The 16,796-nt window shown below is 48.8% G+C and overlaps 1 protein-coding gene across 1 annotated transcript in view; it reads right to left on the minus strand.

The window, feature by feature from the left end:
• Positions 1-3,040: 3,040 nt before the first annotated feature.
• The window catches only part of LOC118386694 (bifunctional protein GlmU-like), a 47,958-nt gene continuing 34,202 nt past the window's right edge, over positions 3,041-16,796 (minus strand). The window contains exon 3 of the mRNA XM_035774424.2: positions 3,041-4,064. Within this exon, the coding sequence (XP_035630317.1) occupies positions 3,813-4,064 (252 nt within the window). The 3' untranslated portion in view covers positions 3,041-3,812. The remainder of the gene's footprint in view (positions 4,065-16,796) is intronic.

The following is a 16,796-nucleotide window of genomic DNA, read 5'->3' on the forward strand; positions in this document are numbered from 1 at the left end:
AACAAGCTTCCTCCGCAGACAGAGGCTGTCGTGTACATCAGTGGAGGCTGCTAAGGGGAGGATGGCATTATAACGGCTACGACGAAGCGAATGGAATGGCATCAAAATCACGTGTTTGATGAATGTAATACCATTCCCCTCGAGCCATTACCATGAGCCCATTCTCCCCAATTAAGGTGCCACCAACCACCTGTGGTGTTTCGTGTAAGTCTCCAGATAGAGTGCAACCTTCTGCAGGATCACCACAATCCAGACAGTGTGCCCCAGAGCAGAGAGAGCTCCAACCATGACCACCCCCAATCACAGAATTAGCATATAACAGTTAGAGGGTGGAAAACTAAGCACCTTCTCTCTCAATCAGAAACACTAAGGGCACGTTGGACTCGGAGAGCAATGAAAACCAACAACACAGATCTCTGAACACTTACGGCAAGATCAATATGCTGCAGAACTGTAGCAAATCTTTAGATCTCAGGATGTAGATCAAACAGTATATCTTTTTCAAATCCAGAAACATCCGTTTGGGGTCACTGTGCTCGCCTGCTCATTTGTCACAAAAGAGGACTTTGAGCTGCTTAGCAGTACGTGTAGCTAAAGCAGTCCCAGTGGGCACGGGGGCAGACCACCAACACATTCGGCCACCATGCTGTTTAAACAGATCAAAACAAAAGCACAAAGATGCTTGCCGCGGGAGCTCTATAGTTCCCTCAACCTCTGGCTTGATTTGCTTCTACCCTGTAGGCATCTAGCTGTGTCCCCTTGGACTGGAACCAGCCATTATTGTGACACAGTAACAGTGACTAAAAGCCCTTTTTGGGGAGAATATTCCAGTTGATTGTCCCTACTCCCAGTGGGCAGCTGTGTCAATACACATGTCTTTCTGGATTCTTACCGTTATGTCAGCCTTCTGCATACTTTAGTGAAATTTTACATTAACATGACATTGTGTTATCATTCTAAAATTATACCAAGCGAGAGAAAGAGTTAGCTACCTCTTGAAGGAAAGAAATTCATACAAGAACACCGCCTGGTGTTGAGAGTAATCCACACAAAAAAACATGAGTGGTGACACTACAAATATGGCTTAAGAGAGGACATTAAATAAGCCATGAACCAATGGCTCGTCTGATGAAAAAATGAAAAACTAAAATGGGATTTTTTTTGTGACAGGATTAGCATTCCACCCCAAAGCGGGGATTGTTGGGGAGAGGGGTGCATGGCCACTTCAGCATGCCCGCTCAGAGCTGAAAGCACTGGGAGCCCAGTAGTAAGTGATGCTCCGGCTCATTTCAATGGGCACTTAGAGGCTCAGCCTCTCGTCCACATACTGTGAAAATGTATCTGTAGTGCTGCCCTGTGAGTAAGTGTGTATCCATGTGTCCCTTCGTCAATGTCAAAAACCTTGCTGTACCTATTGCTGTGCTTTGAGGCACTCTTCCGTCCTGCACACTTTGAGTTCATTTGGAACATGAACTATAGTACACACAAAATACAGCTCTCTCAGAATAGCACCATGTAAACTTTGAGTTGTGTGATGCAGTTAAATGTACAATATATTGATCATGGTTTCCTGCTTTAAAAAAAAAAGTATAATGTAACGGGTTAGTTACAGTATGTTAAACTGCTTGTTTATTCCAACTCTAATTTTACTGCTCTAGCCCTCTGACTGTAATCCGAAACACAATCAACTGTCTCTCTAGAATCAGGATTCGGACCAAATGGCACCCTATTCCCTACATAGTCTCTGGTCAAAAGTAGTGCACTATGGGCCCACTTTATAGGGAATCGGGTGCCATTTGGAATGCATTCTCAGTCTAGCTTCCTCCTTCAGCCTACCAAGACTTTGCGGTGACTCATAAGCAGGAACCCACGACAAAAGCTATATAATCTACTGTATTGTTTCCAGCCCAATTCCATGTTGTATTCCTGATTTAACTTTGTTGTGGGATCTATTACGATAAGACCGGTAATCAACACAGGGCCTTGATGGCCCACTCCTTCACTAGCCATTTGACATTTAAGAATGACAACAGGCACACCAGCAGGTGCCTGGAAGGGAAAGCCAAAGAAGATGCATAAAATGGATTCAAATTTCCATGCTAAAAAATCTGTAAAATCCTTTAGGAAATGTGGTGAAGGGCTTAGTTATGTACCGTCTAGCTCCTATTTGAGTCATCATCAACACTCTGATCTGAAGAACAACTTAATGTAGCACTCGCTCAGTAAGCACTTACAGCACATACAGGTATGCTTTCAATGTCACCCCTCTCTCCCTCCCTCCATCGGGCCTAATTAAAGCACATAGATCTATGTGAACCCTGCTCCATCAAAATGTTGTTACCACTCCCCGCCCACATACAACCATGTATCTGTCCCCTCAGACAGCCCTGCGCTAGCCTACTTTCTTCAGTCGGGCGGCTGGGGGCTGTGTGGATGTCACAGCTAATCCTGGGGGAGTTCTCACATTGTGTCTCAGCAAACAGGCGGTCAGAGCCATTAAAAAGACATGCTTTGGTTAAACATCTATTAGCAGAACACTGCCCAGGCCCCTAGAGATTCTCCTATTGGTCAGAACGACTCCACGCTCAGGGGAGGGAGGGTTTCTGTTCGAAACGATTTCTCCCACAGCTGTTCGGTGTTACATCATTAGTCATCTGCTCCATAGAAAGTGTTACCGTCCAAAGGCGTTCTATGGAGGCTGCATTTGGGGATCGTCAGTTCACATTAGCAGAGGAAAGGTAGAAGAAAATAATATATAACTACTGTGAAATGGCTGTTTTCCTATCAATTTTACGACCTCCCAGTGAACAAAAGAGCCAAACCGAACATATACATGTGGAAACTGTAAGAGACAACAAAATGGAAGAGTGCTCTCTCCAGTTGGCTGTTCCGTCAGCTGTTGACATATGCTACAAACATCCTTATGGTATTGTCAGCGCTCTCCAAGGCCTGCTCTGGTGAAGACCACTGTTCACTGGTGGCTGTATATGTGTGGGGGAGAATAAGAACACTAAGCTTAAGAACGTGACCAAGAAGTGGGTTAGATTAGGGAGATGTGCTGTATTAAGGCTGGTCTTGGTGAACGTAGCATACTACATTACAAAAGCGAGTGTAGTAAACGACAAAGACAAAGCTGTCTCCAAATATCTGGTATAAAGTGTTACACTGCCATTGTAGTCAAGCAGAATGAATTAAATCTCATTGCAATCTATTTATATCAAACTGCTAGTGGAGAAGATAATTTCTATTAGACATCCAAACACTCCCATCCATATGAATTTAGTCAGTGGAGCATTTTTTTTTTTTGGGGGGGGCTCTATACTCCAGCATTTTGGATTTGAGATCAAATGTTTCATATTACTTGAAGCACTTTGAGATTCTATGATTAGCGCTACAGAAGTTTAATAAATGAAACTACTCCAGACATCATTCACCATTCAGTTCCTATTGGGCAAAATGCAACCAAAACCAACTGCAAATGCACCCATTGAGTTTGTAGGGTCACCAGATTGATGTAATCATTGTGTACTAGGAATATAGGACCAAATGCTAAACTTTACACCACTTCAATACCCTATAAGTGAATTTGTCCAAATACTTATGACTTCTTTAAAATGGGGCAACTTGATACATGAAGTGTTTTCATATCTTAACAGTAAAGCAGAAAAGGTGACATTCTGTACTGTCGCCTCATAGGAAAAATTTGATCATAAATCCAAAATTCTGGATTACAGAGAAATAATTTAAAAAATGACTCACTGTCCAAATAAATATGGAGGTGAGTATAGGAGAATAAAGGCCTCCTCCTTCGTCTAGTTCTTTTCAGAGCGGGGTTGGATGACCAGTTCAGGGAAGCCTGTGCGATGGTCCATCTGTCTGTCAAACAGCAGATCAGAGGCCTCACCGATGACCACCTCAGCCGTGGTGAACACCTCCAGGTCTCCCAGTACATGTCCTCCCAACGTCTTCCCCTCCTTGTCGGCCAGGCAGATGTGGAGGTGAGCCTCCTTGTTCAGCGTGCCCACCAGCGACACGATCTCAAAGCGCTCGTCAAGATGGATCACCTGGAAACAGGTTGGAGGAAAAAACTACTTAGGGTGGTAACACAAGGTTATTACAGTGCCTTCGGAAAGTATTCAGACCCCTTGACTTTCCCCCACATTTTGTAATGTTACAGCCTTATTATAAAATGCATTAATGATTACATTTTTTTTTATCTACACACAATACCCCATAATGACAAAATGAAAACAGGTTTTTAGAAATGTTTATACATTTGTAAAAAAACAAACCCAAATACATTATTTACATAAGTATTCAGAACCTTTGCTATGAGACTCTAAATTGAGCTCAGGTGCATCCTGTTTCCATTGATCGTACTTGAGATGTTTCTACAACTTGATTGGAATCCACCTGTGGTAAATTTAATTGATTGGACATGATTTGGAAAGGCACACACCTGTCTATATAAAGGTCCCAGATGACAGTGGACGTCAGGGAAAAAACAACAAACAAAAAAAACAAGCCACGAGGTCTATTTACTATACAGGATTACAGTCATTACATTACATTTTACATTTAAGTCATTTAGCAGACGCTCTTATCCAGAGCGACTTACAAATTGGTGCATTCACCTTATGACATCCAGTGGAACAGTCACTTTACAATAGTGCATCTAAATCTTTTAAGGGGGGGGTGAGAAGGATTACTTTATCCTATCCTAGGTATTCCTTAAAGAGGTGGGGTTTCAGGTGTCTCCGGAAGGTGGTGATTGACTCCGCTGTCCTGGCGTCGTGAGGGAGTTTGTTCCACCATTGGGGGGCCAGAGCAGCGAACAGTTTTGACTGGGCTGAGCGGGAACTGTACTTCCTCAGTGGTAGGGAGGCGAGCAGGCCAGAGGTGGATGAACGCAGTGCCCTTGTTTGGGTGTAGGGCCTGATCAGAGCCTGGAGGTACTGAGGTGCCGTTCCCCTCACAGCTCCGTAGGCAAGCACCATGGTCTTGTAGCGGATGCGAGCTTCAACTGGAAGCCAGTGGAGAGAGCGGAGGAGCGGGGTGACGTGAGAGAACTTGGGAAGGTTGAACACCAGACGGGCTGCGGCGTTCTGGATCAGTTGTAGGGGTTTAATGGCACAGGCAGGAGCCCAGCCAACAGCGAGTTGCAGTAATCCAGACGGGAGATGACAAGTGCCTGGATTAGGACCGGCGCCGTTTCCTGTGTGAGGCAGGGTCGTACTCTGCGGATGTTGTAGAGCATGAACCTACAGGAATGGGCCACCGCCTTGATGTTAGTTGAGAACGACAGGGTGTTGTCCAGGATCACGCCAAGGTTCTTAGCGCTCTGGGAGGAGGACACAATGGAGTTGTCAACCGTGATGGCGAGATCATGGAACGGGCAGTCCTTCCCCGGGAGGAAGAGCAGCTCCGTCTTGCCGAGGTACAGCTTGAGGTGGTGATCCGTCATCCACACTGATATGTCTGCCAGACATGCAGAGATGCGATTCGCCACCTGGTCATCAGAAGGGGAAAGAGAAGATTAATTGTGTGTCGTCTGCATAGCAATGATAGGAGAGACCATGTGAGGTTATGACAGAGCCAAGTGACTTGGTGTATAGCGAGAATAGGAGAGGGCCTAGAACAGAGCCCTGGGGGACACCAGTGGTGAGAGCGCGTGGTGAGGAGACAGATTCTCGCCACGCCACCTGGTAGGAGCGACCTGTCAGGTAGGACGCAATCCAAGCGTGGGCCGCGCCGGAGATGCCCAACTCGGAGAGGGTGGAGAGGAGGATCTGATGGTTCACAGTATCGAAGGCAGCCGATAGGTCTAGAAGGATGAGAGCAGAGGAGAGAGAGCTTTAGCAGTGCGGAGCGCCTCCGTGATACAGAGAAGAGCAGTCTCAGTTGAATGACTAGTCTTGAAACCTGACTGATTTGGATCAAGAAGGTCATTCTGAGAGAGATAGCGGGAGAGCTGGCCAAGGACGGCACGTTCAAGAGTTTTGGAGAGAAAAGAAAGAAGGGATACTGGTCTGTAGTTGTTGACATCGGAGGGATCGAGTGTAGGTTTTTTCAGAAGGGGTGCAACTCTCGCTCTCTTGAAGACGGAAGGGACGTAGCCAGCAGTCAGGGATGAGTTGATGAGCGAGGTGAGGTAAGGGAGAAGGTCTCCGGAAATGGTCTGGAGAAGAGAGGAGGGGATAGGGTCAAGCGGGCAGGTTGTTGGGCGGCCGGCCGTCACAAGACGCGAGATTTCATCTGGAGAGAGAGGGGAGAAAGAGGTCAGAGCACAGGGTAGGGCAGTGTGAGCAGAACCAGCGGTGTCGTTTGACTTAGCAAACGAGGATCGGATGTCGTCGACCTTCTTTTCAAAATGGTTGACGAAGTCATCTGCAGAGAGGGGAGGAGGGGGAGGGGAGGAGGATTCAGGCGGGAGGAGAAGGTGGCAAAGAGCTTCCTAGGGTTAGAGGCAGAAGCTTGGAATTTAGAGTGGTAGAAAGTGGCTTTAGCAGCAGAGACAGAAGAGGAAAATGTAGAGAGGAGGGAGCAAAAGGATGCCAGGTCCGCAGGGAGGCGAGTTTTCCTCCATTTCCGCTCGGCTGCCCGGAGCCCTGTTCTGTGAGCTCGCAATGAGTCGTCGAGCCACGGAGCGGGAGGGGAGGACCGAGCCGGCCTGGAGGATAGGGGACATAGAGAGTCAAAGGATGCAGAAAGGGAGGAGAGGAGGGTTGAGGAGGCAGAATCAGGAGATAGGTTGGAGAAGGTTTGAGCAGAGGGAAGAGATGAAAGGATGGAAGAGGAGAGAGTAGCGGGGGAGAGAGAGCGAAGGTTGGGACGGCGCGATACCATCCGAGTAGGGGCAGTGTGGGAAGTGTTGGATGAGAGCGAGAGGGAAAAGGATACAAGGTAGTGGTCGGAGACTTGGAGGGGAGTTGCAATGAGGTTAGTGGAAGAACAGCATCTAGTAAAGATGAGGTCGAGCGTATTGCCTGCCTTGTGAGTAGGGGGAAGGTGAGAGGGTGAGGTCAAAAGAGGAGAGGAGTGGAAAGAAGGAGGCAGAGAGGAATGAGTCAAAGGTAGACGTGGGGAGGTTAAAGTCGCCCAGAACTGTGAGAGGTGAGCCGTCCTCAGGAAAGGAGCTTATCAAGGCATCAAGCTCATTGATGAACTCTCCGAGGGAACCTGGAGGGCGATAAATGATAAGGATGTTAAGCTTGAAAGGGCTGGTAACTGTGACAGCATGGAATTCAAAGGAGGCGATAGACAGATGGGTAAGGGGAGAAAGAGAGAATGACCACTTGGGAGAGATGAGGATCCCGGTGCCACCACCCCGCTGACCAGAGGCTCTCGGGGTGTGCGAGAACACGTGGGCGGACGAAGAGAGAGCAGTAGGAGTAGCAGTGTTATCTGTGGTGATCCATGTTTCCGTCAGTGCCAAGAAGTCGAGGGACTGGAGGGAGGCATAGGCTGAGATGAACTCTGCCTTGTTGGCCGCAGATCGGCAGTTCCAGAGGATACCGGAGACCTGGAACTCCACGTGGGTCGTGCGCGCTGGGACCACCAGATTAGGGTGGCCGCGGCCACGCGGTGTGGAGTGTTTGTATGGTCTGTGCAGAGAGGAGAGAACAGGGATAGACAGACACATAGTTGACAGGCTACAGAAGAGGCTACGCTAATGCAAGGAGATTGGAATGACAAGTGGACTACACGTCTCGAATGTTCAGAAAGTTAAGCTTACGTAGCAAGAATCTTATTGACTAAAATGATTAAAATGATACAGTACTGCTGAAGTAGGCTAGCTGGCAGTGGCTGCGTTGTTGACTTTGTAGGCTAGCTGGCAGTGGCTGCGTTGTTGACACTACACTAATCAAGTCGTTCCGTTGAGTGTAATAGTTTCTACAGTGCTGCTATTCGGGGGCTAGCTGGCTAGCTAGCAGTGTTGATTACGTTACGTTGCGTTAAAAGAACAACAATAGCTGGCTAGCTAACCTAGAAAATCGCTCTAGACTACACAATTATCTTTGATACACAGACGGCTATGTAGCTAGCTATGTAGCTAGCTACGATCAAACAAATCAAACCGTTGTGCTGTAATGAAATGAAATGAAAATGTGATACTACCTGTGGAGCGAAGCAGAATGCGACCGGGTTGTTGAGTGCGGAAGTTCTATTCAGTAGACGTTGGCTAGCTAGCAGTGTCTCCTACGTTAAGGACGACAAATAGCTGGCTAGCTAACCTCGGTAAATTAAGATAATCACTCTAAGACTACACGCTCTAAACTACACAATTATCTTGGATACGAAGACAGCAAAGACAACTATGTAGCTAGCTAACACTACACTAATCAAGTCGTTCAGTTGAGTGTAATAGTTTCTACAGTGCTGCTATTCGGTAGATGGTGGACGTTTATTTTCGTCATTTCCGGCCACAACTTGCAGACTTGTTGACGTGTTGCTGTGCGTTCTGATGCCAACCTTACTTTGCTACCTGACAACTTTACGGTTTTTACTTTTTAATTACCGTTTATATTTTTAGTTTTTCCCTCACTCAACTTTTTCACTCCAGACAAGGTTCGTCAGGACTTCCAACAGCCGATGCTAAGTAGTAACATTAACATGATGCCTTCTAATTGCAGTCGCTGTACTCATAATATATAGGAAAACGATCGCCTTACGGCAAAGATAGCTGTGCTGCGAGCCCAGCTTCAGACGCAATCTTTAGGCAAGGGTAATTTCAGTGTAGGAAAAGATGAAACAGCGTCTGTGCCACCAGTAAGTACAGATAGTAACGTTAGTACAAATCCCCTCGCGCGGTCCCTACAGCCGGACAGCTTTCTCATGGCTTCTGGAGGGAAATGCTGTAGGAATGCTCAACCGGTGTGACTCATTCAGCCGTCAAAAACTTTCAACCGGTTCTCCCCATTAAGCAGCGAGTCGGAGTCTGAGGCCAAGCCTTCTCTGGTCTCTACTCATCCCGTTACGGGGTCTGAGACGCCGAAGGCTTCCACCATTAGCTCTAACAAATTGAAAACCCTAGTCATTGGCGACTCCATTACCCAAAACTAATCATCCAGCGATCATACACTGTTTACCAGGGGGCAGGGCTACCGATGTTAAGGCTAATCTGAAGATGTTGCTGGCTAAGGCTAAAACTGGCGAGTGTAGAAAGTATAGAGATATTGTTATCCACATCGGCACAATGATGTTAGGATGAAACAGTCAGAGGTCACCAAGCGCAACATAGCTTCAGCGTGTAAATCAGCTAGAAAGATGTTTCTGCATCGAGTAATTGTCTCTGGCCCCCTCCCAGTTAGGGGGAGTGATGAGCTCTACAGCAGTCTCACAAGTCAATCGCTGGTTGAAAACGGTTTTCTGTCACTCCCAAAATATAGAATTTGTAGATAATTGGCCCTCTTTCTGGGACTCACCCACAAACAGGACCAAGCCTGGCCTGCTGAGGAGTGACGGACTCCATCCTAGCTGGAGGGGTGCTCTCATCTTATCTACCAACAATGACAAGGGCTCTAACTCCTCTAGCTCCACAAAGCCATGCTCTCATGGGGAATGCTGCTTTTTAGTTAGCTTTGCGACAGTATCAAAAATACATTTCGGATCGTTCTGTTAGCCATCCTGCCAGCTTAGTGGAGTCAGCTCAGCTATCCCCTATCCTCATTGAGACTGTAGAAAAGGCCCACGGAGTTGGTGGAATAATCCTTTTATTCATTGCCATTTACTCAGCTGGGCCAGGGGCGCTTTAATTAGGTCAGGTGGAAATGTCCGACAGATCTCAACTCCATAAAAGGAGGAAATTGCCATCGCCTGATCTCGCTGCTTTCTCTTCCTTGACTCTATCTGATCCAGAAGTTCTGTGCGTCCATGAATCCACACTACTCAGTAAATATACCACTTTATGGTTAAAGGAATTCCTGCCTCAGTCTCATCCATTCCTCTGTCACCTGACACGTGACCACCTGTTCACCTTCACTGTCAGTCATCCTACCTGTCCAGCTTCCCACACAGATTCCACTAATCTTTCAATGGTCCTTCGAACCGGATGATGACTGAACCAAAGACAGGTGATAAGGAAATGAAGGCGGAGAGGGAAGAATAGTCTCCACTGGAAGGAAGAAGAGAGGAAGAGAGCGCAGCTGAGGGAAAGGTCTTGGAACAAAGGAAATATCCAGGAGCTAAGCCTAAAGCAACAAAGGCTTCATCCTCAACCACCAGCAGCACCAGAAGAACCAGGCAAGCACCTGGTTATCTTAAGGATTATGTGGTCGAGTTTCCGACATCAAAGGGCAAGCCCACCAGAGCTCCAAGTGTTGATGGATCAACTATACGTTTCAGCCATCAACCATCTCCTTTGAGCCAAGGACCGGAAACTGCTTTGGAGCAGGAAAGTGGTCTACACGAAGAACCTATGGAGGAGATAACTCCCACCGCACAGGTCGACCAGCTTCCAGAGGCAGGCTCTGCTCACCCCTTAACTAATGGGAAATCGTAGAAGCACTCGAGACGGAGTTGGAGTTCGACCAGTGGATACCCCTTTGGAAGGGGCCATGGCAGCCGCCATTCACTAGACCTCAGTGATTCACAGACCGCTGTCCTACAAGAGAGGATGAAACCATTAGCTTTGGAGGAAATTGAGTGTCAGATTGAGGAGGAACGACAGGCTGATGAACGATGTCACCAATTGGATGTGCAGGCCCGTAGAGCTCTACAGGAACGGGAATTCATTGCCAAGGACCTGGCACAGCAGCGACGGCACCGTCAAGCCAGAAGGGAATTGGAGGAGGCACGGATGGTCGCATCCTTCCTGGAGAGGAACGAACAGGGAGTTGACCTGACCACCCCTCCACATGGACCTGACCTGTCTGCATTTCTTTCCCAATCTGCCCCTCTGGTACAGCATGGCACACAGTCCCCGGAGGCTCCGGGATCAACAGCCAACACGGAGCACGGAAGACAGGCCGCTCCGCCAACGCCCTCTATGCCAGTGACACAAGTTAGCATTCCTCCATCTGGACAAAGCATCACTCCTTCGCCTTTCCGCCAATTACCAACCAAGGCAAATCGTTCCTTTCGTCCAGGGCCAGGCCAGTTCTCAAACAACAGGTCGGAGGGCTCTCGCCCAATTCCGGCTGCCACAAATGGAGGGTCTGGAACAGTAGGGGACCGGCCCAGTGAGGCCACAGTGGGCTCATCAGAAGTCCCGGGTTTATCCGGGAGCCAACATTATGAGACTTCTAGTAGCCTCAGCCTATGGAATTCCCAGACCCAAACTGCCATACTTTGAAAACGGAAAGGAGAGTGAATTTGTCCTTTTGGAAATGGCATTGGAGAGCCTACTGGGTATTCACAGTCATCTGTCAGAACGCTACAAATACCAAGTACTAATGGATCATTTGCGGTTTCCCAGTGCATACAGGCTGGCCCAATCCTTTATGCACTCCGCAACACCATACACTGCAGCTCTCCAGGCCCTGAAGGCGAGATATGGTGAGCCACGTCAGCTAGTCCAGAATGAACTAAACAACATCCTGAACACGTCTCCAATTAAAATGGGAGACCATGCTGCCTTCCAAGAATTCTCCCTGGCTGTCCAATCCCTGACCTCGATGCTCCAATCCGTTGAAGGAGAAGACGGGAACGAGCTGAAATGTGGCTCCCACGTGGACAGGCTTTTTAGCAAACTTCCAGTGTACCTCAGAGACAGTTTCATTAAACATTGTTTGAATAAGGGCATCCTGAAAGAGGGCTCGAGAAGCACCTATGCTCTTAGAGACCTGGCCGCATGGTTGGAGGTGAAGGCAAAGGCGAAGAGCATCGCTCACCAGGCCACAATCTCAGCCCTAGCCACCAGGGGAAGGAAGGAGTTTGAACGCCAGGACGGACAGAAAAGGCCAAATCCCACTACCATGTACTTAAATAGTGAAGCCGGGGAGGAACCCGGGAAGAAGACCCCTCTCAAGAGCAAGACCATCAAATTCCAGCCTTACTGCCCATATTGCAATAGTAAGGGGCACTTCCTTGGCTCATGTCCCAGGGTAAAAAAGCTCACTCAACTCAATTGAAGGCCTGGATCACTTCAGGCGAGCGATGCTACAAGTGTGCCTGTAGCCATAAGGCGGAGACCTGTACATTGAGGAAACCCTGCAACCGCTGTAAAGAAATCCATCTCACCGTGTTGCATGATCTAATTCCCCAAGCACAGAAGGAGCAGAGTATGCTCATGGTAGGAGCTGCAAAGGAGCTGTACCTCGACCTGCAGAACCGGTCTCCAAGGGTCATGTTGAAGGTGGTCAAGGTCACTCTGCAAAGTGAAGGGAGAAGCATTGATACATTCGCCGTTCTAGATGATGGGTCTGAAAGAACAATCATTCTCACGGCGGCCACCCGTCAGCTTCACCTGGAGGGGACCCCCGAGACCCTTAATCTCAGAACGGTGCGACATGATGTTATCCAAATGAAAGGCTCTACTGTAACCTTCAGCATTTCACCTTCAGGAAACAGGGACGTGGCCTATAACATCACCAATGCCTTCACGGCAGATGGCTTGAATCTCGCAGAGCACTCCTGCCCGGTAAGTGTTCTACAGAAACAATATCCTCATCTACGAGGATTGCCTCTTCCTAACCTGGCCAGAGTAGCGCCACTTATCCTGATTGGGTCAGACCACCCACATCTCGTCACCCCGACTGAGCCTATACGAGCTGGACCAGAAGGAGGGCCAATTGCTGTCCATACATCCTTGGGTTGGGCTGTGCAAGGTCCATCCCATCTACTTCTCTCCACAGAAGCTGTACAGTCACAGCAGATCCTCTTCGCCAGAAGCAATCCAGATCCATTCCCCTGTGCAGCCACTGACCTCCTTCAGAATGTTGAGATGCTCTGGAAGATGGATACCTTCTCCAACCGGAAGCTACAGCAGGTCACTCGCTCGAAACATGACTCCTATGCATTAGACCTCCTGGAGAAGAGCACCACGACGACTAAAATGTATGGCGTTCGCAGGTATGCAACCCCACTGCTACGGGTGCCCAACCATCCTCCTCTGGCAACCACGACACGGGCTGTACTCCCACTACTGCGTGGAACAGAGCGACGCCTGTTGAAGAATCCTGAGCTTGCAGAAGTTCATAACCGAGAGATTCATAACCTTGTGAAGGCAGGCTACCTCACTGAAGTGACAGCTCATGAAGAGGGAAACGCACTCCGTGAATCCTGGTATCTCCCTCACCATGTTATCCAGCAACATGGTGGGAAGTATAGACTTGTCTTCAACTGTTCATTCCAAGCTGCTGGTCAAAGCCTGGATGACTGTCTACTCTCCGGACCAACCTTAGGTCCTGCCTTGCTCTGTTCCGGCAGCACTCTACAGTCATCAGTGGAGATATCAAAGCCATGTTTCATCAGATTAGTTTACTGCCTTTCGACACCACACTGCTCCGGTTCATATGGCGAGATATGGAACGAGATGCAGAGCCCACAATCTATGAATGGCAGGTACTCCCATTTGGCACCACATGCAGTCCTTGCTGTGCCATATACGCTCTGCAGAGACACGCACGGGAGCATCCAGACAGTGACCCAGAAGTATTGGATTCAGTGGAGAATGCCTTCTATGTGGATAACTGCTTACAGAGTGTCCCATCCACGGCTGAAGCGAAATCACTCCTTGATAAAGTACGGAATCTCCTTTCCAAAGGGGGATTTGAGGTCCGACAGTGGGCTAGTAACAGAGCGGAGGTTATCCAGCACCTCCCGCCACAAGCTAGGTCCAGTAGCAGTGAACTATGGCTAACGCAGTCTGGTGCTAACCCAGAAGAGCCCAGAAGAACTCTAGGATTGAGGTGGAGCTGCATACCGGATACCCTGGGGTATAAGCACCGCTCATCCCCGAGTACCGAAACCCCCACTCTGCGAACCATCTATCGGACCCTGGCCAGTCAATACGATCCCCTTGGGTATATCCTGCCATACACAACAAGGGCCAACGTCTTAGTCCAGGACCTGTGGCAGACCAAGAGGGATTGGGATGAACCAATCCACCCGGCTGACCTAGTGGAATGATGAATCTGTTGGGAAACTGAGTTAACGGAGCTCTCTGATGTCCAAATGCCAAGATGTTATGTACCATCCTGTGCTGACCAACTGGGATCATGCCTGGAACTGCATGTGTTCTGTGACGCTTCGGAGCGAGCTTATGGGGTGGTTTCCTATCTTAGAGTGGAGGATAAGGCAGGCCACACCCATGTCTCCTTTGTCATGGCCAGGTCCAGGGTCGCACCCAAGAAGCAGTTGTCAATGCCTAGGCTGGAACTCAGTGCTGCCCTTTCCAGAGCCCAGTTGGCCTCTACCTTGTGAGCCGAGCTCACCTTGCCAATCCAACGGGTCATCTACTGGAGTGATTCGACCACTGTATTGACCTGGCTCAAGTCGGAGTCCTGCAGGTATAAGGTGTTTGTCGGAACTCGCATTGCGGAAATCCAAGACCTAACAGAAGTCCAGGACTTGAGGTATGTTGATAGCATAAACAATCCTGCTGATGACGTTACTCGCGGTAAAACCCTTAAGGAATTGGCTAAACCCCATCGCTGGAGCTTGGGACCACCATTCTTGTCCCAACCAGACAGCCCCCAGGCTTGCGGCCCCTCCGCAACCAACTGAAGCTCATGAGCTAAGGAAGTCCGCCCAATGCTACAGCATCTCTACGGAACCAACAACGGCTCTCCCTGACCTAACACAATCTCAAACACTGCCGGATCTGATCGCCGCCACAAACTAGACTTCAGATGGGGTGGCTTCTATACCCACCTCCCTCGCGGCAGAGACACTACTCCTCCAGCAAGCACAAGCAGTTAGCCACTTCCCTACCGGCTTTCAGGGAAGCTAAGGACAGCCATCTTCTCTCTCTTGCCCCAGAATATGATCCAATCCTTGGAGTGATCAGAGTCGGAGGGAGGCTGTGCCAAGCAGAGGTTTTGGACCCATTTACTATCCACCCAATTATCCTTGACTCCAGACACCCTCTTACCAGGCTCCTCATCAAGAGTTATGATGAGAGGCTTCTTCACCCAGGGCCAGAGAGTGTCTATGGGGAGATGAGGCGGAAGTACTGGATAATTGGAGGACGAGGAGCCATTCGTAAGCACCAATACACCTGCGTAGAATGTCAGAGATGGCGGGCCAGAGCCACGGTGCCCAAAATGGCAGATTTATCCCCTGCTCGCTTGCACCTCCTTAAACCACCCTTCTGGTCAACAGGAGTAGATTGCTTTGGCCCCTTGATGATTAAGCTAGGTCGTCGTGTGGAAAAGCGCTGGGGCATTCTATTCAAGTGTTTGACAACCAGATGTGTCCACCTGGACCTACTGGAGAGTTTGGATACTGAAGTCTTCTTCATGGCCCTACGGCGGTTTATCTCCCGACGGGGGAAACCCTACGAGATCCTGGCTGACAGAGTTACGAACTTCAAGGCAGGAGAAGCCAGGTTGGAGTAAGCCTTCCAAGCCATGGAACCCAGCCTCCAGGATCAGCTGATGGACCAACAAATCTCATTCAAATTTAACCCTGCAGGCGTTCCTCATTTTGGAGGAACATGGGAGCGAGAGATCAAATCTGTAAAGACGGCCTTACTAGTCGTCCTGGGGGACCAAACTGTCACTGAAACTGTCTTGAGGACCGTCCTGATAGAGGTGGAAGGGATTCTGAACTCCAAACACTTGGGATATCTCTCTGCAGACACCGCTGACCCCGATCCGGTTACACCGAATATGCTCTTGATGGGACGCTGAGATGCATCACTTCCTCAAGCCATGTATGCTGATACCAACCTCGTAGGCAGACGCCGGTGGCGACACAGCCAAATCTTAGCTGACCATTACCTACCAAGTCTACAGCACAGAGGGAAATGGCCAGCGTGGAAACTGGCCAAATAGTAATGATGGTGGACCCTCAGCTGCCTCGAGCCTCCTGGCCGGTGGGCCGTATAACTAAGACCATGCCTGGGACCGATGGTCGTGTTAGATCAGTGGAGATCCAGGTGAAGAACCGGACATATATCCGGCCAGTTTCCCGACTAATACCTCTCCCTGAGATGACAGAGGACGGGGAGCAATGAGCCTTTTTTGAGGAGTGTGGAATTTAACAGATTTCCGGGGTGGCTGTAGAAAAGGCCCATGGAGTTGGTGGAATAATCCTTTAATTCATTGCCATTTACTCAGCTGGGCCAGGGGCGCTTTAATTAGGTCAGGTGGAAATGTCCGACAGATTCTGTGCGTCCATGAATCCACACTACTCAGTAAATATACCACTTTATGGTTAAAGGAATTCCTGCCTCAGTCTCATCCATTCCTCTGTCACCTGACACGTGACCACCTGTTCACCTTCACTGTCAGTCATCCCACCTGTCCAGCTACCCACACAGATTCCACTAATCTTTCAGAGACCGAGTCTGTGCCTCGACCTGGGTTGGGCAAAACTAAACATGGCGGTGTTCGCCTTAACAATCTCACTAGAATAAAGACCTCCTCCATTCCTGCCATTATTGAAAGAGATCATGATACCTCACATCTCAAAATAGGGCTACTTAATGTTAGATCCCTCACTTCAAGGGCAGTTATAGTCAATTAACTAATCATATTCTTGGTGTGATTGGCCTGACTGAAACATGGCTTAAGCCTGATGAATTGACTGTGTTAAATGAGGCCTCACCTCCTGGTTACACCAGTGACCATATCCCCCGTTCATCGCAAAGGTGGAGGTGTTGCTAACATTTACGATAGCAAATTTCTCGC

The sequence above is a fragment of the Oncorhynchus keta genome, chromosome 8 (genome assembly GCF_023373465.1).
Source record: "Oncorhynchus keta strain PuntledgeMale-10-30-2019 chromosome 8, Oket_V2, whole genome shotgun sequence".
Taxonomy (NCBI): Eukaryota; Metazoa; Chordata; class Actinopteri; order Salmoniformes; family Salmonidae; genus Oncorhynchus; species Oncorhynchus keta.